The sequence below is a fragment of the Leucoraja erinacea genome, chromosome 2, assembly GCF_028641065.1.
Source record: "Leucoraja erinacea ecotype New England chromosome 2, Leri_hhj_1, whole genome shotgun sequence".
Taxonomy (NCBI): domain Eukaryota; kingdom Metazoa; phylum Chordata; class Chondrichthyes; order Rajiformes; family Rajidae; genus Leucoraja; species Leucoraja erinaceus.
In genome coordinates this window covers 123,987,774-124,011,358 of record NC_073378.1, presented here as the reverse complement: position 1 = coordinate 124,011,358, position 23,585 = coordinate 123,987,774, and the positions used below count along the sequence as shown (strand labels likewise).

General features: G+C 44.6%; 1 protein-coding gene across 1 annotated transcript in view; it reads right to left on the bottom strand.

Moving 5' to 3' along the window:
* svila (supervillin a) overlaps window positions 1–23,585 on the bottom strand; it is a 350,280-nt gene that overhangs the window by 48,674 nt on the left and 278,021 nt on the right. Inside the window, exons 27-33 of the mRNA XM_055665020.1 lie at window positions 22,430–22,585; window positions 18,491–18,627; window positions 17,328–17,475; window positions 15,922–16,067; window positions 11,748–11,923; window positions 8,098–8,239; window positions 2,743–3,019 (exon numbers count right to left, since the gene is read on the bottom strand). Coding sequence (XP_055520995.1) covers window positions 2,743–3,019; window positions 8,098–8,239; window positions 11,748–11,923; window positions 15,922–16,067; window positions 17,328–17,475; window positions 18,491–18,627; window positions 22,430–22,585 — 1,182 coding nt within the window. The remainder of the gene's footprint in view (window positions 1–2,742; window positions 3,020–8,097; window positions 8,240–11,747; window positions 11,924–15,921; window positions 16,068–17,327; window positions 17,476–18,490; window positions 18,628–22,429; window positions 22,586–23,585) is intronic.

Below are 23,585 nucleotides of genomic sequence, written 5' to 3'. Positions count from 1 at the left end.
GGGAGACATTAACACTGGGTATAGAAACTCGTTGGTATAGGGACCGTATTGCCCCTATACTCAGAATGGTCAGGGTTTTCTGGGCTGGGCTTGGCTTGGCTGCATGCTAAATAGCGTGCACCTGGAAAATGAAGAGGATGGCACAGAGATTGGCACGGTGGTGCAGCGGTAGAGTTGCTGCCTTACACCGCCAGAGACACGAGTTTGAACCTGACTACGGGCGCTTGACTGTGCGGAGTTTGTACGTTCTCCCCGTGACCTGTGTGGGTTTTCTCTGGGAGCTCTGGTTTCCTCCCGCACTCCAAAGACGCGCAGGTTTGTAGGTCAATTGGCTTGGTAATATTGTAAATTGTCCCTAGTGTGCGCAGAATAGTGTTAGTGCGTTGGGCGGGGGGGTCGGGGGGAAGTCGTCACAGGTTGGCACGGACTTGGTAAGTTTTGTTTCAGTTGAGTCAAGTCAAGTCAAGTTTATTTGTCACATACACATACGAGATGTGCAGTGAAATGAAAGTGGCAATGCTCGCGGACTTTGACCAAACAAATTATAAACACAATCATAACACACATATTCTTTTACATAATAAATAATGGAAGGAAAAACGTTCAGTAGAGTTAGTCCCTGGTGAGATAGGCGTTTACAGTCCGAATTGCCTCTGGGAAGAAACTCCTTCTCAACCTCTCCGTTCTCACCGCATGGCAACGGAGGCATTTGCCTGACCGTAGCAGCTGGAACAGTCCGTTGCAGGGGTGGAAGAGGTCTCCAATGATTTTATTTGCTCTAGAGTTGCACCTCCTGTTGTATAGTTCCTGCAGGGGGGCGAGTGAAGTTCCCATAGTGCGTTCGGCCGAACACACTATTCTCTGCAGAGCCTTCTTGTCCTTGGCAGAGCAATTCCCAAACCAGATGGTAATGTTCCCGGACAAGATGCTTTCCACCGCCGCTGCGTAGAAGCACTGGAGGATCCTCGGAGACACTCTGAATTTCCTCAATTGCCTGAGGTGGTAAAGGCGCTGCCTTGCCTTACTCACGAGTGCTGAGGCGTGTGATGCCCATGTCATATCCTCGGAGATGTGGACTCCCAGATATTTAAAACAGTTCACCCTATCCAGTGTGTTGTCACGTGTACTGAGGTACAGTGAAAAGCTTTTGTTGCGTGCCATCCAGCCAGCGCGTGGGCAAAGGGTCTGTTTCCACACTGCTTTCTCTAAACTAACCTAAATTAAAAGAGTCAAGTGACTGAGAGAGAAAGGAAGGGGGGGGGGGTGAGTAAAGTAGAGGAGAGTTGAGAGGGAGGGCACAGTCCTTCACACCAACAAGCTGTCTTCTTTCTGTTGGAATCCTCTTCTCTCCCATAGACCTCAACAATGCCTCCAGGGCCCATAGGCATTGGAATGCTATTCGGGTGATGGAACACAGGGTTTATACTGACGGCTGGCATGTGGAAGACTATGGAGATAATTTGGGCTGAGGTTAGGGTTGCCAACTGTCCCGTATATTGAGCTAAATTGGTTTGTCCCATACGGGACCGCCCTTGTCCCGTGTTTGGCTGCTACTACTCGGGTCGAGGGGACTGTCGGGTCGGAGTGCCACGTCCGACCCCGCCTCACACATCCCGACGTAGTGCAGCCCGTGGAGTGCAGCAGCAGCAGCGCCTCGCCCCATGGTCCCCGTCGGTCGGCAGCCCGGCCAGCTATCCGACCTACGAACCTTCGCTTACCGCCGACACCACCACCCCTCCTTCTCATGGCCGATCATCGGTTCATGAGTTGGATGGGGTGCCGGACTTTGCGCCCGGGCCAAAACTCCTCAGCTGGCCGGCCGGCTGGGTTTTGTGTGTAGTCCAGCACCCGGGCCAACTCATCATTCACCCAGCCATGGCCGAGTCGGGCAACGAATTGCCGTCGGGAATTTGTCCCGTATTTTGATCTTTTGTCTCTTATCTGGGCCTTTTGTCCCTTATTTGGGAGTGAGAAAGTTGGCAACCCCTGGCTGAGGGGTAAAGGGGAAGGGAGATTGAGATGGAGGGCATAGGCAGGGTAGAAAGAGAGGGGCAGAGTTGCCCGGGACTAATCTTTATGGGTGTTTTCGCTGTCAAGAGTGGGCTAGTGTGACACAGTGCGTCATTGTGCGGGGTGAATGAGTGCCTCATGAGTTGGCTCCCTCTAACATGGGAACAGCACGCCACAGTCATCAGCCCGTACACACCAACGCTGGAAGCCACGGGTGTTTCCACATGGGTCCATTACAGCAGTGTTGAAAAATCCTGGCTGCTTCCCAACCTGATGCTCCTGGGGCAACCTCATTGCCAGGAATGGGAGGGACACAACCCTCTGGCAAGATACGAATGCCAAGGAAATAGCAAAAGCCAACTCCAATGGAGTTCTTCTCAAGAGAAACTTTGTAAGCATGATCTTTTCACGATCAACATTTACGATACAATAAGATAGAACTTCATTTATCCGCTGAAGGAAAAGACAAAATACATGAAACATGAAAATAAAGTGACGAGTGGAAAGGATTGGGGATGTTCAACGATTCAGGAATGGGGGGGGGGGGGGGGGGGGGGGGGGGGGGGGGGGGGGGGGGGGGGTGGGGGGGAGTCAGTCTACCCCACGATAGAAGGGGGAGGAGTCCCCTTATTCCACTGAGACTAATTGACTCAATTCTCTATTCTTCATGTTCACGACATGACCTTAATTTTTACACTAACATGATCTTAATTTTGTACGACCAGCACTAACCTGTGGTGCTCACCAAGTACTTTGATTTGACCACATACGTATCCCCTTCGTGAAACTGTCCGATGCTCTGTTTCGGTAATCGACTGTAGTCAAATTCAAGTATGTGCCACACATCAACCGAGAGATTAGTGATCTCAAACTGCCTTCCATCTTCTCCCTCGACGATTCCATGGCCACGGCCAATGTTCAGCCCATCCAGAGCTGTTCCAACTGGGGCAGGTGACAGAGGTATCATCAAGGTAACATCGTACGGCTTCAGGTCAATGCCATGCTCCAGCTACACAAGGACAGAGTGAAAGTTACAAGCTGATTTCATTTCAGTGAGACAGTTTGAGCTTTAAAGGGCGATAAAACACAGCTCTGCAATCTTATCAAAAAAAAGAGTAATTCAGTCCTTTCCTTTTGAGAAAGTGCATTCTGAAAGCATACGAAGATATTATTTCAATTGTCACTGTATTTAAATTAAATAATGATTATTGTTGGTTAACAAATTACTCCGTAATCTTCTTACTGCTTTATGGGCTGTCCCACTTAGGCGATTTTTTTGGCCGACTACCGCAAAATTTTCAACATGTTGAAATCTTTTCAGCGACGGTGGCGACAATATTTGCTGTCCTAGGTTCTGTCGAGGGTTGCCGCCAGGTGTCGTAGGTGAATTCCATTAAAATGAGTCCCTGGCAGTTGCCTAAAGTGTCACCAAAAGGGCCTGTCCCACGATGCGAGTTCACCCAAGAGCTCTCCTGAGTTAAAAAAAAAAATCAAACTCTTGGTACTTCATCGCGAGTATTATTTTACTCGTGGAAATTTTTCACACTGTTGAAAAAACTTCACGAGTTTCCGCGTTTCCCAAGTACCTGCCGTTAGCACTACGAGCCGCTACGAGGCATCCACGAGCTCCGATGTACTTGCTACGTACATTCTACGTATTTACCACGAGTTTGATTTATTTTTTAAACTTGGGAGAGCTCTAGGGTGAACTCGCATCATGGGACAGGCCCTGAAGTGGGACAGGCCCTTTATTTTGTTCATTTTATACATGGGTATCTGAACCATAAAGAGAAGGTATTTGATCATTAAGTTAACGTTCAAGTTACATTTATTGTCTCCTGCACCAATTGGACAGTGAGATTTGAGTTACCATACAGCCATACGAATAAAAAAAGAACACAACACACGATAGAACATCCCCGCACAGCGGAATCAACGTTTCCAAATTAAACTATGAGCTATTAACTGTAGTTTTCTATGAAACTAATAATGGATTACTTTCAAATGGACAGCTTTTGGGTAGAATTAATGATGAATTGGTAAAGTTGGATGGGTTATAATCACAAAATACTCAGACAGTATGTGTAGGAAGGAACTGCAGATGCTGGTTTACACCGAAGATAGACACAAAAGGCTGGACTCAGGCAGCAACTCTGAATATAAGCAATGGTGACGTTTCGGGTCGAGGCCCTTCTTCAGACTGAGAGTCAGGGGAGAGGGAGACACAGAGATAAGGAAGTGTAAGGTTTGAAAACGAGACATCAAAGGGGATGCAGTTCAAGGAAAATGTAGAATAGATCATTGTTAGCTAGGAGAAGTTGACAACGAAGCAGACAGAGATAAAATTTAATCAGGAGGACAGGCAGACTGGTCGGAGAACTGGGAAGGGGAAGGGATGGAGAGAGAGGGAAAGCAAGGGTTACTTGAAGTTAGAGAAGTCAATGTTCATACTGCTGGGGTGTAAGCTGCCCAAGCGAAATGTGAGGTGCTGTTCCTCCAATTTGTGCTGGGTCTCACTCTGACAATGGAGGAGGCCCAGGACAGAAAGGTCAGTGTGGGAATGGGAGGGGGGGGACTTACAGTGTTTAGCAACCGGGAGATCAGGTAGGTTAAGGCGGACTGAGCGGACAGTATTTACAGCTATGCCCCAATATACAGCACAACGCACAAATGCATTTGAAGGAAATTATGATTTTTCTTTTACAGGTTTGACATCTTTCTAATTGAACTGCAAGTATGGAATGCTAATTTTCGAAACATTGGCAGTGATGCAAGTTTAAAGAAAAAAGTGAAACTTTAGATTTATGACAGCAAATTGATCCAGACCAATCTGATAAAGTCTCGTATAAATATAACACAACAATAACAATCCTGTGCATGGGATTCTAACGTCACTTTGACCAATATTAAAAGTTTGAATTCATTTAATCTCATGGGAGGCGGTCACGGTGGTGCAGCGGTAGAGTTGCTGCCTTACAGCGCCGGAGACCCGGGTTCGATCCCGACTACGGGTGCTGTCTGTACGGAATTTGTACGTTCTCCCCGTGACCTGCGTGGGTTTTCTCCGAGATCTTCGGTTTCCTCCCACACTCCAAAGACGTACTTGTGTGTAGGCTAATTGGCTTGGTAAATGTAAGTAAGTAACACTTGGTAAGTGTTAGTGTGCGGGGATCGCTGGTCGGCGCGGACCCGGTGGGCCGAAGGGCCTGTTTCCGTGCTGTATCTCTAAACTAAACTAAAAAATAAACTAAATTCCACAGTTTACACCAGTAAAATCTTCAAATTATTTGGCAGTTAATGGAAAAAAATGATCACAGATAATCATTTCCATTCCTGTTCAGCGGGCTTGTTGTCTCTTCTTTGGTTTTTATCCACATCTGGCATCCCCACCAAATAAAATCACTGCGCTCCCTCATCTTTTTCTATCTCAAAACATGGAGGAACAAATTCCTCAGCTTGCCAGTCCGAAGAAGGGTCTCGAGTTACTCCAGCAGTTCATGTCTATCTTCAGTCATATCAATCAGTATATACCCTAGATTTCCTGCCCGCACATCAGTTAAATTCTTCTGACTTCCTTAGTTTCCGTTAAAATAACATTTTTTTAACTTCAAGTCTGAAAGTTAATTAGCAAGTTCAAACGGAGCCCATTTGCTGAGATGTGGTGCTCTGAATTGAAGGATCAACAAACTCATCGGGAATGCTGGCTCCATCCTGGGGGCAGAGTTGGATTCATGGGAGGTGGTCTTGGAGGGGAGGATGCTCCTCAAACTGCGGAGCATCCTGGACAATACAGCTCACCCCCTCCAGGACACACTGGTCAACCTGAGGAGCACCTTCAGCAACAGACTGGATCCACCAAGATGCAGGACAGAACGCCACGGGAGATCCCTCTTCCTTGTGGTTATCAAACTGTACAACTCCTCCCCCTTCTGTCGTGGAGTAGACTGAGTGACTCCCCTCCCCCTCGCTCCTCCAATCTTTGCACATCCCCCAAGCCTTTCCACTCGTCACTTTAATTTTGTGTTTCATGTCTTTTGTGTTTTTTTTTTACTGTTAGGAGATCAATTTCAATCCTGGGATAAATAAAGTTATATCGTATCGTATCGTAATTGCTGGCAAATACACAGGTCTTTCAGAATCCCAATGTTGATTGAGTAACGTTCCAGGTGTGGCATACTTGAATCACAATCTTCCTGGTAGCAACATAACTATGGGGCAGAAACATTTTCAACAAAGGAGCATTCAACCTTTTCACTCTTGCAACAATTAGAACAGGGGCTGCCTCATAGATCCAGTGACCCGGGTTCAATCCTGACCACTGGCGCTGCTTTGTGTATTCTTCCAAAGGTAGACACGAAATGCTGGAGTAACTCAGCGGGACAGGCAGCATCTCCGGAGAGAAGGAATGGGTGACGTTTCGGGTGTCGAGACCCTTCTCCAGACTGACGCGTATTCCTCCTGTGACCACGTGGATTTTCTCCGGTCCCACATACCAGCGACGTGTGGCTTGATAGATTAGTTGAACTCTGTAAATCACTGCTCGTATTTAGGTGTGTGCTAAAATACGCGTGGATTTGGTGGGAATGCGGAGAGAATAAAATGGGATTAGCGTAGAATTTGTGTAAAAGGCTGATTGGTGGAGGGACGGCGTGAACATGGGGGCTCAGAGGGTCTTTTTCCACACTGCGCAAGTTCCATATTTTTGACCCTACCAGGAAACACAAGGAAAAGCAAGGAAGAGATAAGACTTTTTTTCCTACCTTCCGTCACAGTGAGGAGGTGTCTGGAGGAGTCAAGGGCCTGTTCCACTTGGCGGTTTATTCGGTGACTGCCGGCATCATTGACTAACGTATCAGGTCACCGAGAAATTAACGGCGGAGATGCGGCGTGATGACATATGACGCAGCCGTGACGCAGCGTGATGACGTATGACCCGCGGTGTTTGTTCAAGTGTCGCAACATTCTTTTTATCGCTGCTGGACTTTGAAATGTTCAAAATCTTTTGGCGAAACTGATATGACGCCAGCAGTCACCGAAAAAATCGCCAAGTGGGACAAGCCCTTCATTGTGATGGATATTTATGTTAAATTAATTGTGTGTTTTGTTGCTTTTAAAAAAAAAAACTGTTATGACTGTATGGTAACGAAATTTCGTTCAAACTTGTTTTTGAATGACAAAAAAAGAGAAATTCAATTCAATTCAATTCCTATCAAGAATTATAATGTGAAACATATTGGTCAAGACCCAAGGAACAAATGCAGGTTCATGCAACTGAGATAAGAAATTAACTGAAAGGCAAATGTACAAGGGGAGCAGAATGCGTTATGTGCCTCAGTTTGTATTAAAGATAGCGGAATCAGGGGATATGTGGAGAAGGCAGGAAAGGGGCACTGATTGGGGATGATCAGCCATGATCACATTGAATGGTGGTGCTGGCTCGAAGGGCCGAATGGCCTACTCCTGCACCTAGTGTCTATAAAGCAATGTTTGCAGGCCGGTTGTGAAGTATCAGGACTATGTTTGACTTTCCTCCAGTTTGTCATCGATTGTTATACATGCCTTGCTTAGTTCAAGGATCTGTATTGTTGTTGATTCTTTAAGAGGGGGGTCACTTATATTACGAGTCATGCTTCTGTAGTTATGCCCGCTAGCTTTTCAGTTATCACTGCTTGCCTTCGTGTAAGTGGAACGTGCTAGTGTGAAGTCGTGCTTGCTATGTAGTTAATAAAGTCTCTGCATCTTTATCTTGGTGTAAGGCTTCTGTTAATGTATGATCATCACTCAACAGCCTACTCCTGCACCTATTGTCTATTGTCCAGAGAAATATTACTGCTACATTAGAAGAAGCCTGAAATAGTACCTGATCACTCAAGTGAAAAGCTGTAGGGAAAAAGAAGAATCGGTGAGGCTATTGAATTTCTGTAAACTGTAAAAAACTTGCTAGCTCTTAATCCTGTGGTCATGTGTTAAAGCCTAACAGATTGATTGCTGCTGATGTGTTAGGTTTTACTCATGCCTACGGGCACTTAATCTTTTCAAAAAGGATCACGTTATTGCTTGGCCAATGAGGTAATGAAAGAGTGTTACCTTCTGTTCGTCTTCCACGGCAGCTTTTGACGAGAGCTTCTTGGAATCGAGCCAGTCCAGGAATTTTTCCTTAAACAAAATCGTTTCGTTGTGCTCAGTCAACCTGCCAAAAATAGCCCAATCGGGACGCCCTTGACCTTTCCTACCCAGAAGAAATAAAAACACTGGTTAGTTTTAATGCCAGCATGCTGTTTGCAGGTCAAATAGCCGCTGCAAAGCTGTGGTATCCTGTGATGATACAATGGATTTCGTACCGTTAGATATTCTGGAGCACTGGCGATAGAAGCATATAAAGAACAGTCTATCGAGTCTGAGCAAAGACTTGATAGAAGTATATAAAAGGATGAGGGGCACAGATAGGCTAGACAGACAGAACCTTTCCCCCCCGAGGGTGGACATGTCCAACACCAGAGGACAAAGCTATAAGGTGAGAGGGGGAAAGTTTAATGGAGATTTGTGGGGAAAGGTTTCTTACGCAGAGAGTAGTGGTGGACCTGGAACACATTGCCAGGGGTGGTGGTGGAGGCAGATACCATAGTGAAGTTTAAGAGGCTTTCGCAAAGGCCTGTGTGCAGGGAATGGAGGGATATGGATAATGTGCAGGCAGATGGGATCAATTTAACTAGGCATCATATTGGGCACAAACATTGTGGACCGAAGGGCCAGTTTCTGATCTGTATTGTTCTATGCTACACAAGGAAAACGTGGATGGCTGAATTATTCCTTGGATACAAAGGCAGTTTTGGGGAGATTTTAATTAAAGAGCAAAAATGTACGAGAGGCTTAGGTACAATGGAGAAGTTGTTCCTTCAGCAGAGAGATTAAAAACAAACGCCACAGACTTAAAATTGTCTAGGAAGGAACTGCAGAAGCTGGTTTGCAATGACGATAGACACAAAATGCTGGGGAAACTCAGCGAGCCAGAATGGAAGGAATGGGTGATGTTTCGGGTTGAGACCCTTCTTCAGACTGAGATTTAAACTGATTGGTAGGACATGGTTAGAGGCTGAGGAAGATGGCTTTCATCAGCAGGTGGTGGGGTCCAAAGTTAACTACCCGAAAATATGGCTGCACAAACTATGTGAATGTACATATGAATGTACTTTGGTTAGGATATTTTCTTGCTGTGTGCCATTGCTCGCTAGGTATCAGACCAAGCTGGAAGTCGGATAGCCTGGACCGTACATTCATTAAGAACGATAGACACAAAATGCTGGAGTAACTCAGCGAGCTAGGCAGCATCTCTGGAGAGAAGAAAAAGGTGACGTTTTGAGAAGGGTCTCGACCTGAAACGTCACCCATTCCTTCTCTCCAGAGATGCTGCCTGTCCTGCTGAGTTACTCCAGCATTTTGTGTCTACCTCCGGTGTAAACCAGCACCTGCAGTTCCTTCTTACACTGTACATTCAATAAAGGCAGATTTAACTCGCACCGCTTTAAATGAATGCCATATTTTAAAAAGCTCTTGTAGAATTCTGCATTTGATGAGTTACTGCGAAAAGATGCTGTAAGATTTATTAATATTTAAACATTGCAATAAATAAATAACTCTTCATTTTTAATTACAGTTTGAGAAAGAGCTGGCAAGTTGGAAATCAAAACATTCAATGGAATAGATTTACTTTAGCTTCTATAAGTTCCTTATTTCTCTATTAAATGTCAACTGGGAGATATAACTTGCCATTTATTAGTTACTGCGTTAAAACTTATTAAATTATATAGAAAGAATAAAACAGAAAAACTGATCTAGGAGCTAAAAAACTAAGCAGTAGTTTGATTCACCAGTTTTTCAGAATGGGCGCAGAGTGGTGCAGTGGTAGAGCCACTGCCTTAAAGCTCCAGTGTTTAGGGGCATGGCTGACTCTCAACGCATTCATTGCTAAGCCAGTGCAGAATGAGCCAGTGTTGTGCGCAGCACGGTGGCGCAGCGGTAGAGTTGCTGCCTTACAGCACCAGAGACCCGGGTATCGATCCTGACTACAGGCGCTAGTCTGTACCTTCGCCCCGTGACCTGCGTGGGTTTTTTCTGAGATCTTCAGTTTCCTCCCACACTCCAAAGACGTACAGGTTTGTAGGTTAATTGGCTAGGTATCAATGTCCAAATTGTCCCTAGTGTGTGCAGGATAGTGTAAATGTGCGGGGATCGCTGGTCGGTGACTTCTCAGTGGGCCGAAGGGCCTGTTTCTGCGCTGTATCTCTAAACTAAACTGAAGGCACGCTCATCTGAATTTTAACAACAGCCACCAGTTCAGATTCCCCATGAATTTTAAGTCCATATTTAAGATTAGTGAAATAAAGTTAGCTCTTTAAATGTGGTAAATTGCAACAGCTCTACCAGTAACACAGCATGGAAACAGGACTTTGGCCCAAATTGGCCCTGCTGATCAAGATGCCCCAACTAAGCTAGTCCTACTTGCTTGTGTTTGTGTTTGGACCACATCCTTCTAAACCATTCCTATTTGTAAATGCCATCCCTCAGTTCCCTAATACATTCTTACCCACAACTTATAGCCTTAAAGCCCTGTCCCACGGTACGAGTTCATTCCAAGAGCTCTCCCGAGTTTAAAAAAAAATCAAACTCGTGGTAAGCACGGAGAATGAACGTAGTGGGAACGTTGGAGCTCAGGGACGTCTCTTAGCGCTAATGGCAGGTACTTGGGAAGACTCGCTAACGGCAGGTAAGCACAGGAAGACTCGTGAAGATTTTTCAACATGATGAAAAATGTCCACGAGAGCCCCGAGTACCGACGAGTGGCCATTACCGTAAATCTCCGAATTCGAATCAGGGCAAACTCGAGAGAGCTCTTGGAATGAACTCGTACCATGGGACAGGGGTTTTACTCTCTAAATCTTAACTCCCCCCACCCAGGGTAAAAATATACTCTGCATTTGCTCTATTCATTAGCCTCATTTCTTTGCACCTCTATACGATGTCTTCTCATCCGCCTGCACTCTAAGGAATAAAGTCCTTGTCTGTCCCACCTCTCCCTATAGCTCAGGCCTCTAGTCCTGGCAACACCCTCAAAAAAATCTTCTATGCATTCTTTCTAGCTTAGTCCAGTAGACAAGTATGGTGCTGGCTTCTTCGAAGTGACAGGAGAAAGGAAAATACATAACTGTTAAGGCTGGCACTCATATTATTTACTTTGATGGGCCATTTGAGTATTCCCCAATTTTCTAAGTACCATGTTCTTCACATTGAGCATGGCAACTCTGAGCCTGATGAAGGGTCTCGACCTGAAACGTCACCCATTCCTTCTATCTAGAGATGCTGCCTGTCCTGCTGAGTTACTCCAGCTTTTTGTGTCTATCTTTGGTGTAAACCAGCATTTGCAGTTGCTTTTAGCTACTTATTTAATGTATCAGATGGAAATCGCTTAGAGATATTTAATCAAAAAATAGACATAGACACAAAATGCTGGAGTAACTCAGCAGGACAGGCAGAGTCTCTGGAGAGAAGGAATGGGTGACGTTTCGGGTCGAGACCCTTCTTCAGACTGAGAGTCAGGGGAAAGGGAAACGAGAGATATAGACAGTGATGTAGAGAGATGTAGAACAAATGAATGAAAGACATGCCAAAAAAGTATCGATAATAAAGGAAACAGGGCATTGTTGGGTGTTTGCTCCATTAATGAGAAAAACGGAAGGTACCTTGGTATCAGAGGATTACATTCGCCTGGATCCAGAGGGTTGATGTCACAGTTTGTATAGTCAAAGGTTCCATTCCACAAATGCTTTGCCAGCTGGAACGCCACTTTCCGTTGAGCCAGTGTGACTTCCTTCCCATGCCACACGTACACCTCACTGCCAAAGTCGAACACCAGCACCTAAGGGAGTCAGAACGAGAGTGAAAGGACCTGAGAGAGTGGATGTGGAGAGGGTGTTTCCACTGGTGGGAGAGTCTAGCACCAGAGGTCATAGCCTCAGAATTAAAGGACGTTCCTGGGGAGAAGGCAGGAGAATGGGGTTTGAAGGGAGAGATGGATCAGCCATGATTGAATGGCGGAGTAGACTTGATGGGCCGAAAGGCCTAATTCTGCTCCTATCAAGTCAACTTTATTTGTCACAAACACATACAAGATGTGCAGTGAAATGAAAGTGGCATTGCCTGCGGGATTGTGCAAAACAACAGAACAGAAGCAGTATTTACATTAAACAAAGACACAACAGTAAATTAGTAAATTAGTCCCTGGTGAGATTAAAGTTTACAGTCCTGATGGCCTGTGGGAAGAAACTCCGCCTCATCCTCTCTGTTTTTGCAGCGTGACAGTGGAGGCGCTTGCCTGACCGTAGCAGCTGGAACAGTCATATCACTCATGACCTTATTATAAAATTGCATAAAACTACATATCTACGGAACCTACTGGAAACTGTACTGTAGCTGTACGGTAGTTGTAGATTGCCTCAAAGTGAGTTATTAATTTAAGGTCAGCAAACATGTGCAGGTTGGCTCTTCTCAAACACCTCACTTCATTTTGATCACAGATACAATCACAGTGTTATTTTCATAAGCAACATGCAAAGTATTACTGGGAAGCAAACATCGTGGTCATCTTCTGTTTAAGCAAGCATCTGCAGTTCCTTCCTACACACTAGAGAGCAACATGCAGCTTTTCAACTTCTGGGCAGGAACAATGCAGCTCCTGCATTGCAGAACAAAAAGGATAGAGGGTGAAAATTCAGCCGCTTGTGGAAGCCTTTCACGTTTCAGTATGTTGAGCTATAAATGCTCATGCTCTGGACTTCCCTCTTAGCATGTGCAGGCTGCATTTCCCATTTAATAATACTGCGTACCAGAGCCACGTTAGTACCTGGAGACTTGAATGTTGGAAAACATGATGTAAATGGTACCGAAGTGATAGAGACCCGGGTTCAATCCCGACAACGGGTGCTGTTTGTACCGAGTTTGTACGCTCTCCCTGTGAACGTGTGATGCAGTTTAAGAATAAGGGGTTGGCCATTTCGGACTGAGATAAGGAAAAACTTTTTCACCCAGGTATTAAACATTAAATTCCTTCCATTTGGCCTATAAACCCATGACAATGAGATTATGTTATATTCTGAATTATTGTGTGAATGTTATTTGGACACTTAGGCTATTTAAAAATGTTAATCTATTCTTAAGAAATGGATAGATGTTTAGATCTAGTAATTGAATTTTGTAATTAGCTACAATTAGGTAACTAACTAATTATATGCTTTAATTTCAAGTCATCTAAGTAAGATTGTTTCATATTTGTTTCAGAATGCTTCAATCTATAATAACTGAAAATTTCTTTCAGTTCTCTAAAATTTTAAGAATGTTATCGGCCTTTAAATGTTCTCGATCACAGCTTTTGTGTTAAGTCAATGGAAAATCAATAGGGAACAAGATGCTAATTTCCGAGTATGAAAATGGCCATAACATTTTTAATACTGATGATATGAAAGTGAATTAGGTGTCAAATTAAACTTCTTTTTATGCTTTATCCGATTGGATAAATTACAGACTTGATTTTTAAAATCTCAAAATGTTGTAACATTGCTATGTCTAGTGTGTGGACAGTGCTAGAGTGTGGGGTGATCGTTGGTCGACATGGACTTGATGGGCCAAAGGGCCTGCTTTTCTCTGTATCTCTAAAGTAACTTTAGAATAAGATGGAAACACTAAACAAGTCAGGTGGTCACTTGGGAAAGAGTAACAGGGCTACTGTTTCAGTTTGAAGGCCTTGCATTGCCTTGAAGACCTTTTCTTGCATGTAGGAAGGAACTTACAAAATTCTTAAGGGGTTGGACAGGCTAGATGCAGGAAGATTGTTCCCGATGTTGGGGAAGTTCCAGAACAAGGGGTCACAGTTTAAGGATAAGGGGGAAATCTTTTAGGACCGAGATGAGGAAAACATTTTTTACACTGAGAGTGGTGAATCTCTGGAATTCTCTGCCACAGAAGGTCGTTGAGGCCAGTTCATTGGCTATATTTAAGAGGGTTAGATGTGGCCCTTGTGGCTAAAGGGATCAGGGGGTATGGAGAGAAGGCAGGTACAGGATACTGAGTTGGATGATCAGCCATGATCATATTGAATGGCAGTGCAGGCTCGAAGGGCCGAATGGCCTACTCCTGCACCTATATTTTCTATGTTTCCATGTTTCTAACTGAAGATGGTGGTTTAAATCGAAGGTAGACACAAAATGCTGGAGTAACTCAGCGGGACAGGCAGCATTTCTGGATAGAAGGAATGGGTGATGTTTCGGGTCGAGACCATTCTTCATTGCATCTGTACATTGTTGATTATCAATTTGTGTAAATCCAAGTCTATAGTCTTGCTGCAGAATGCCCATGAGCGCATTGAAGTCAAATGGTCCTGACATTATGCTTATAACCCAGAGGTCAAGGTTTTCACTCTCAGAATTATTGAACAACTAGAAAACTACCACTGAAGCTGCCGTAGTCTTACAGTCAATTTGGTTTACAACCTCATCTAAGTAAGATTGGTTCATATTTGTTTCAGAATGCTTCAATCTATAATAACTGAAAATTTCTTTCAGTTCTCGTAAATTTTAAGAATGTAAGAATTGTAATGGTTTACAACCTCCTTCAGTTAAAGCGACTAGGACCCACTTCCTGGATAATGTTGGATCTTATTCATCCCTGTACTGTCAAGTTTCCTCCCGTTTCAATCTAGCTTGAGCAAGAAACAATCCAAAAGTCACTAATGTTTGTTACCCTGGAAAGAGTGCAGAGTAGATGACTTGGACATTGTCGTGGCTTGAGGGTGTGAGCTACAGAGAGTGGTTGGGCAGGCTAGGACTTTCTTGGAGTACAGGTGATCTTATAGGGCTGTATAAGATCATGAGGGGAATAGTACGGAGTCCTTATACCAAAGGAAATAGGTTTAAGGTGAGAGGGATAAATTTAATAGGAACCTGAGGGGCAACTTTTTCCCACAGAGGATGGTGGATGTTTGGTTGGCGCAGCTACAGGGGGTAGTTGAAGCAGGTAGTATAACACCATTTAAATGACATTTGGACAGGTACATCGATAGGAAAGGTTTAGGCTGAAGACACACACACAAAGCTGGACTAACTCAGCGAGTCAGACAGCAACTCTGGAGAAAAGGAATAGGTGACGTCAACTATTCCTTTTCTCCAGAAATGCTGTCGGACTCGCTGAGTTACTCCAACTTTGTGTGTCTGTCTTCAGTTGAAACCAGCATCTGCAGTTCTTTTCTACACAAGGTTTAGGGTGATATGGTCCAAATGCGGCAGGTGGGACTAATGTAGATGGGCCATCTTGTTCGGCATCGAGAAGTTGGGCTGAAGGGCCTGTTTCCATTCTTCATGCCCTATCAACAATCTTTGAAACTGGGTTATAATGAATTGTGTGCCGTTGTCTACACTAGGACTCTTCCTCCTATGCACTCCAACTTTTCTCTACCAAGAGATCTCAGTTATATCAAAGTGTAATGATTCATCATCAATACGACAGAGTAACATTACATAAACAGATCACTAAATGCAATTGAAACAGCAGATCATTTGCATCTTAGAGAATGTTCACTTGGGATCTGTTCCAATTCAATGTTCCATTTATTCTGAGGGTCTGAAGAAGGGTCTCGACCCGAAACGTCACCAATTCCTTCTATCCAGAGATGCTGCCTGACCCGCTGAGTTACCCCAGCTTTTTGTGTCCACCTTCCATTTATTCTTGCTGTTTTTCCCCTTGACACAACTACAGTGCTTCAGTTGGGTAAATAAGACATAACACATTTATAGGCCACGTGAACCAGGGATGGAAAAAGACCCCCCGGAGATTTCTCTTCTCCTGCTTTATCTGACAGGTACTTACATCTTTTGAATTAAGCAAAGAACAGCGTGGTATCTTTCCCCAGAAGTCATCATCGGGGACAAGTTTATCATCTACCAGACGATAAATGCAGTTGGTTTCTACGATGGCACTTTCATACATTTCATCCTCATCGGGATTTCCTGCACCTACAGAGATACAAAGCAGCATCATTACACGCACTGCCACACATCCAGATTCACCATTGGGTGACGACCATCAGATAGCAGCTGTACAGCAGAGGGGGGAGCGGCCTAGAAAAGAATGGATCCATCAGGCTGAACAGATGGATTATTTTTTTATAATTAAATTGCTCAAAGCATTTTTCGAGACCCAAGCAGTGATCCAATCCAATCCAATCCAACTTTATTTGTTAAGCACTTTAAGACAACCAATGTTGAACAAAGTGCTGTACAGTGGAATAAACAAGACATCATAAACAGACAACATAACAGAACATAACATAACAGCTCACATAAAGGGCAAAAATACAACAATAAATTAAAAGACATAAAACATGAGTAAAAATAATAACCACGCAATAAAGCAATCAAAAAATAAATTAAATCAAGTAAATAAAGTCGACATCTTACTGGGTATCAAAGGCCACGGAGAAGAGATGGGGTTTTTAGAAGTGACTTAAAAACAGACAGAGAAGAGGCCTGTTTAATGTGGAGAGGCAGATCGTTCCATAATTTGGGTGCCGACACAGCAAAGGCACGGTCCCCTCTGAGCTTCCGCTTAGTTTTAGGCCCACTCAGGAGCAGCTGATTATCTGACCTGAGAGAGGGGGCGGGTGTATAAGGATGTAGAAGCTCAGATAGGTAGGGCGGGGCAAGACCATTTAGGGATTTAAAAGCAAATAAAAGAATTTTAAAATGGATCCTAAACTGAACAGGCAACCAGTGATCTCTCTGTCAATTACTTATTGATCCCTCTGTCCACTTATAAATGTAGTGCTAAGACATGTGCGTTTTCTGCATCACAGCCAGAGTTGGGCCATATCAACAGAAATTGCTTGTCAAGCCAACCTTTTTGCCCTGCTGTACTATTCCCAATTTGCCCAAATTAGGATCGTATTCTTCTATACCTCGTGTATAGGAAGGAACTGCAGATGCTGGTCTACAGGGAAGATAGACCCAAAAAGCTGGAGACTCTGCAGGCCATGCAGCATCTCTGGGGAGAATTTATACCTTCTCCCCGTGACCGCGTGGGTTTTTTTTTCTGGGATCTTCGGTTCCTCCCCACACTCCAAAGACGAACATGAATTGACTTGGTACAAGTGTAAATTGTCCCTAGTGTGTAGGGTAGCGTTAATGTGCGGGGATCGCTGGTCAGCGCAGACTTGATGTTTCCACGCTGTATATCTAAACTAAACAAAGCTAAACTAATCAAGGATGTTCCACTACCTTGGTAGCTTGACTGACCACCCACGAGTCTCCAGAAATCTTTGGCCGTTTTGGTGTGGGTGTTAATCCCTTCTTCTATTGTAGTTACGTACGGTGCTCTGCAGCCAAGATCCCTCTTCGTCTGAATAAACGATGCCAGCTCTGATGCCTGAAAAAAAAAAGAAATTAGGAAATGCAAAACTCAACAATATATGAAATGCTATATTTCTGTCAGCATCGTGGCACTGCGGCACAACAGACAATAGACAATAGGCGCAGGAGTAGGCCATTCGGCTCTTCGAGCCAGCACCGCCATTCATCGTGATCATGTTTGATCATCCTCAAGCAGTACCCCGTTCCTGCCCTCTCCCCACATCCTTCCACCCTGCTTTCAGGTCTTGCCAGAATGTAATATATCGATGGGCTTCAGCAAAATCCCCGAGCTATTCTTGGTGGTTTGGTAGCTCACAGTATCACCTTGCAACATGCAAAAAGAAATGGAGCAAAAAGGGCCAAACTTCTGTTCATTGTTTGGTGTTCTCTTTGCAGCACCTCTGAACTTTGTTCCTGCAAGCAGGGCCGGCCCCAGTGGCGCAGCGGTAGAGTTGCTGCCTAATAGCGCCTGCATCGCTGGACACCCGGGTTCGATCCTGACTACGGGTGCTGTCTGTACGGAGTTTGTACGTTCTCCCTGTGGGTTTTCTCCGAGATCTTCGGCTTCCTCCCACACTCCAAATAGTACAGGTTAGTAGGTTAATTGGCTTGGTATTAATGTAAATTGTCCCTAGTACGTGTAGGATAGTGTTAATGTGCGGGGATCGCTATGAGGAGCAGACTTGGTGATTCCGCGCTGGATGTTTAAACTGAAACTAATTTCACTGCTCCATAAATGCTGTATCCTGAGGAAGTCTTTGCTCCTGTTGGCCACAATAGCCTTTCCACAGCCTCTAAAATGACAGGAAAACCAGGGATCTAGGGAGGTCACCAAACAGGCCCATGAAACTCGCACTTACTGAGATCACCCTGCCTCTTGCACACATCTGGCAGGAAGGACTGTTTACGCGTAACGGTGAAGATTTTCTATAAACAACCTTCAGATTTATGTTTGTGAAAGAGGTTCGGAAACTTTGAGGATACATCGCGTAACGTGCTTGCACAGACCTTTCCAGAGTCTGTAGACTAACCTTAGCTTTCTCGATCACGTTGGTGAATTCCCCGGTCCACAGGAAGCAGTGCTGAGGAGATAACAGCAAGAAACAGTCTCCGCTATTCAACGAAGATGCTCTCGGTTCCACTAATCTGGTTTGGATGTGCCTGCGACCTAGGATCCAAATTAGAAAGGAGGTCAATTCAACATTAGGACCAGCGTATCTGCTTGCGACACGCATAAAGCCCAGCATCTGTACAACACCATGGTAGTTTGCAACTCAGCGGGTCAGGCAGCATCTTTGGAAGAAAGGAATAGGTGACGGTTCGGGCTTGAGACCCGTCTTCAAATTTATGAAACGTCACCTATTCCTTTTCTCCAGAGATGCTGCCCGACCCGCTGAGTGACTCCAGCTTCATGTGTAAGAAAGAACTGCAGATGCTGGAGAAAAATCGAAGGTAGACAAAAATGCTGAAGAAACTCAGCGGGTGAGGCAGCATCTAATGCCCCTGTCCCACTTAGGAAACCTGAACGGAAACCTCTGGAGACTTTGTGTCCCACCCAAGGTTTCCATGAGGTTCCCGGAGGTTTTTGTCAGTCTCCCTACCTGCTTCCACTATCTGCAACCTCCGGCAACCACCTGCAACCTCCGGGAACTGCACGGAAACCTTGGGTGGGGCGCAAAGTCTCCAAAGGTTTCCGTTCAGGTTTCCTAGGTGGGACAGGGGCATAAGCTCGCTCCTTAGATGCTGCCTCACCCGCTGAGTTTCTCCAGCATTTTTGTCCACCTGTCCAGCTTTTTGTGTCTATCTTTGGTGTAAACCAGCATCTGCAGTTTTTTTCTTATATATTGGTAGTTTGCAACTTCAGTTACACCAACTTAACCATAAAATATAGAAAACAGTCTATAAAGTTACATGCTGCAATTATAACAGCTGGAAATTTAAATTTTAAACTATTTAAAATAGTCCACTGACTGCTGGGCTGAAACCTTGTGTGCAATGTAGTTGCTTTCTGTCTTTCAGATCTGATTATATCAGGTTAGGTATAACATTGTCCAGAGGACGTTCAACACCCTCCCTCCTTCCACCAGTCATGTTCCCACCACCGAGGAACGATGTTATATTTGTCCAAGCTGCAGAATGTATCACAAGGTTAGAAGTGATAGGAGAAGAATTAGGCCATTCGGCCCATTACGTCTACTCCGCCATTCAATCATGGCTGATCTATCTCTCCCTCCTAACCCCATTCCCCTGCCTTCTCCCCATAACCTCTGACACCCGTACTAATCAAGAATCTATCTAACTCTGCCTTAAATATATCCACTGACTTTGCCTCCACAGCCTTCTGTGGCAAAGAATTCCACAGTTTCACCACCCTTTAGAGGTCTGGTCGAGGGGAGTTTCTCCCCCCGCCACGGGTACCATGTAATCCCGTGCTTCCTGCTCCATGGTCGGATAGTCGGCTAAAACCGTCTCCCCCACGTGGTTGGCCAGGTGAGGAGGGGGCTGTGGACCCCCAGCAGGACCAAAAATAAGACCCGTCAAAGGGCGGATGAGCTTCTAGCGAGCCAACGGCCATCCACACTTCAGTAGAAGTTGCGATCACTGTCGTGCATAGCATTGTAAGGAATGATGATAAAGCACACACACCAAAATCCTAGACTTCCAGCGGCGGATGTCCGCAGGAACTGGAGGACAGAGACGTGTGGTGCGTCCGTCACCGTTCCCGTCAGAAACCAGCGCTACTGCGTCGCTAATGTTTTCAACGATGACGAATGAAAAGAACCAGCCTCTGACTAAAGCAAGTTTCTCCTCATCTCATTCCTAAAAGAATGCCCTTTCATCCTGAGGCTATGACCGCTGGTCCTAGACTCTCCCACTAGTGGAAACATCCTCTTCACATCGAATCTGTCAATAGATCATTCTCATTTCTGAATGCAATTGCCAAAGTAACAGAATAAACGGCAGATTTCAGAAGTAATGCCAGACCCTAGAGCAAGCCCAGGACCACCAAACTCCCATTTCAAAAGGGAGAACTTAAGAAGTTGAGAAAAATAACAAAGCATTCTACATCACTGTCTCGCATTTCCCTTTCCCCTGACTCTCAGTTCATCTTCAACTTAAACTAGCATCTGCAGTTCCTTCCTACAAACATTTTTTTAAACTCTCCAAATAGCCTAAAGTGCCTCAAAACTAATGAATTACTTTTAACATGGGCCCCATAGCAGAAGTGTCCACATCGCGGGGCTGGAAACTGGAAGTATCCTGAGCTAATTCTACTGCGACAAGTGATGGCTTCCACTGATTGTTGCCGGAAGCTCGCATCCTTTTCAGGACGGACGATGACAGCGAGGTCAACATTTGTAACAGGATGGACACGGAAAGAAGAGGACTTTTAACATAATTAATCACTTACCTTTAGCATCTAAGATAAAAGATGCATAGAGCAGCAGACTACTCAGAGGTGGATGTCAGAAACGCCAGAAGGAGACAGGGAGTGCAAATTAAAGCTCAAGGTCACCCTTGCGGACTGAACGAAGGGGCTCTGCAAAGCAGCCACCCATTCTATGTTAGACTCACTTACTATAAGGACCATATTGTGATTAATGTGTAGGAAGGAACTGTAGATGCTGGTTTAAACCGAAGATAGACACCAAAAGCTGCAGTAACTCAGTGGGACAGGCAGTATCTCTGGAAAGGATTGGGTGACATTTCGGGTCGAGAACCTTCTTCAGACTGGTAAGGGAAACGAGATATATACGATGATGTAGAGAGATATAGAAAAGATATGCAAAAAAGTAACCATGATCAAGGGAAATGGCCTGTTTCCTTCATCATCATTACATTTTTGCATATCTTTTATTCATTATTCTTTATCTCTTGATATATAAACAAAAGGACAAATTCTTCCATTTCATATTTGAATATTTATGAGATTCAAATTTTACATAATTCCCAGTCAGTTCACAAAAGACCACATTATCCACAATCTGTGGTAACATGACAGTGCAAAGTCCCAGCGCAAGACATTAGCTTTTCTTCACTGTAAGACATTAAACCAATTTTCCCTTATCTAAAGTGCATCGAAAACTAATCACCCAAATTATCACTCGAAAGATATTGATCAAAATCAAACTTGGACATTTTGAGGTCACGTTTTTCCTTCTGTCCCTCGTCTCCATACAAATGATGCTAGTGGTCTGGATTTTGATACTGGGTACCAAACTGACCATTGAAATCGTTCACAGTGGCGCAACGGTAGAGTCGCTGCCTTATGGCCTGTTTTTTTTGGCAATTTTTTAAGGCAACTGCCGGCGATTGTCATAGTCGTAGCAGGTTGCCGAAAAACCGGCGACAACCTACGACCGCACCTGCGTCAGGGGAGGTCAAGCTACGCTCATTGGCATCAAACCCACTGTCGGCGAAAGTTTTTCAACACGTTGAAAATTTAGCGGCGATCAGAAAGACGTTACGACTTTTTGCGCCACTGAGGAGATTACTCCCGGCGGCTACATGTGGCGACAAACTAGTCGTCTGCAGTTGTCTAAAAAATTGCCTAAGTGGGACAGGCCCATTATAGCTCTTACAGCGCCGGAGACCTGGATTCAATCCCGACTTTGGGTGCTTGAGTGTATGGAGTTTGTACGTTCTCCTCGTGACCGTGTGGGTTTTCTCCGAGATCTTCGGTTTTGTCCCCAGTGCGTGTGTGTGTGTAGGACAGTGTTAATGTGCGGGGATCGCTGGTCAGTGCGGACTCCATGGGTCGAAGGGCCTGTTTCCGTGCTGTATATCTAAACTAAACTAAGTAAATCTTCACATAAGCTATTTTCATATCTTAATGCTTTAAAAAGGACTTGTTTAGATTTAAGCTGCTCTGCACACTGTCAAACATTGCCTGGGGACAGGGGAATAATATATATTTTTTAAATAACATGGGAATTTGGGCAGGAGACAATAATGTAATGACTCCTGACCTTTGATTTGCAGCAACATCAGCTTTTTGTATGGCACGGCACTGTTGTTTGACACTTGTTCCGTTGAGTTGACATTTCGGAGGTTGACGCTGCTGAAATCCTCTTTGCTTGCCAGCCCAGCCAGTGCAATTTCCGAAAAGTTGGAGTTTTTTGACACTGATGAAAAGATTAAAAAAAAGAAAATGAATGTCACAAGAAGATATACAAAAGCCAGACTTGCATGGGAAAGTGCTCCTAATGACCTCTGCAAATTCAAAAAAAAGATTCACACTCAGTGAAACTATATTTTGAATTGCAGACAGTCCTATTAGAAACATAGAAAATAGATAGTATACAAACTTAAAGCACATGGCATTGGGGGTTCAGTATTAATGTGGATAGAGAACTGGCTGGCAAACAGGAAGCAAAGAGTAGGAGTAAACGGGTCCTTTTCACAATGGCAGGCAGTGACTAGTGGGGTACCGCAAGGCTCAGTACTGGGACCCCAGCTATTTACAATATATATTAATGATCTGGATGAGGGAATTGAAGGCAATATCTCCAAGTTTGCGGATGACACTAAGCTGGGGGCAGTGTTAGGTGTGAGGAGGATGCTAGGAGACTGCAAGGTGACTTGGATAGGCTGGGTGAGTGGGCAAATGTTTGGCAGATGCAGTATAATGTGGATAAATGTGAGGTTATCCATTTTGCTGGCAAAAACGGGAAAGCAGATTATTATCTAAATGGTGGCCGATTGGGAAAGGGGGAGATACAGCGAGACCTGGGTGTCATGGTACACCAGTCATTGAAGGTAGGCATGCAGGTGCAGCAGGCAGTAAAGAAAGCAAATGGTATGTTGGCTTTCATAGCAAGAGGATTTGAGTATAGGAGCAGGGAGGTTCTACTGCAGTTGTACAGGGTCTTGGTGAGACCACACCTGGAGTATTGCGTGCAGTTTTGGTCTCCAAATCTGAGGAAGGACATTATTGCCATAGAGGGAGTGCAGAGAAGGTTCACCAGACTGATTCCTGGGATGTCAGGACTGTCTTATGAAGAAAGACTGGATAGACTTGGTTTATACTCTCTAGAATTTAGGAGATTGAGAGGGGATCTTATAGAAACTTACAAAATTCTTAAGGGGTTGGACAGGCTAGATGCAGGAAGATTGTTCCCGATG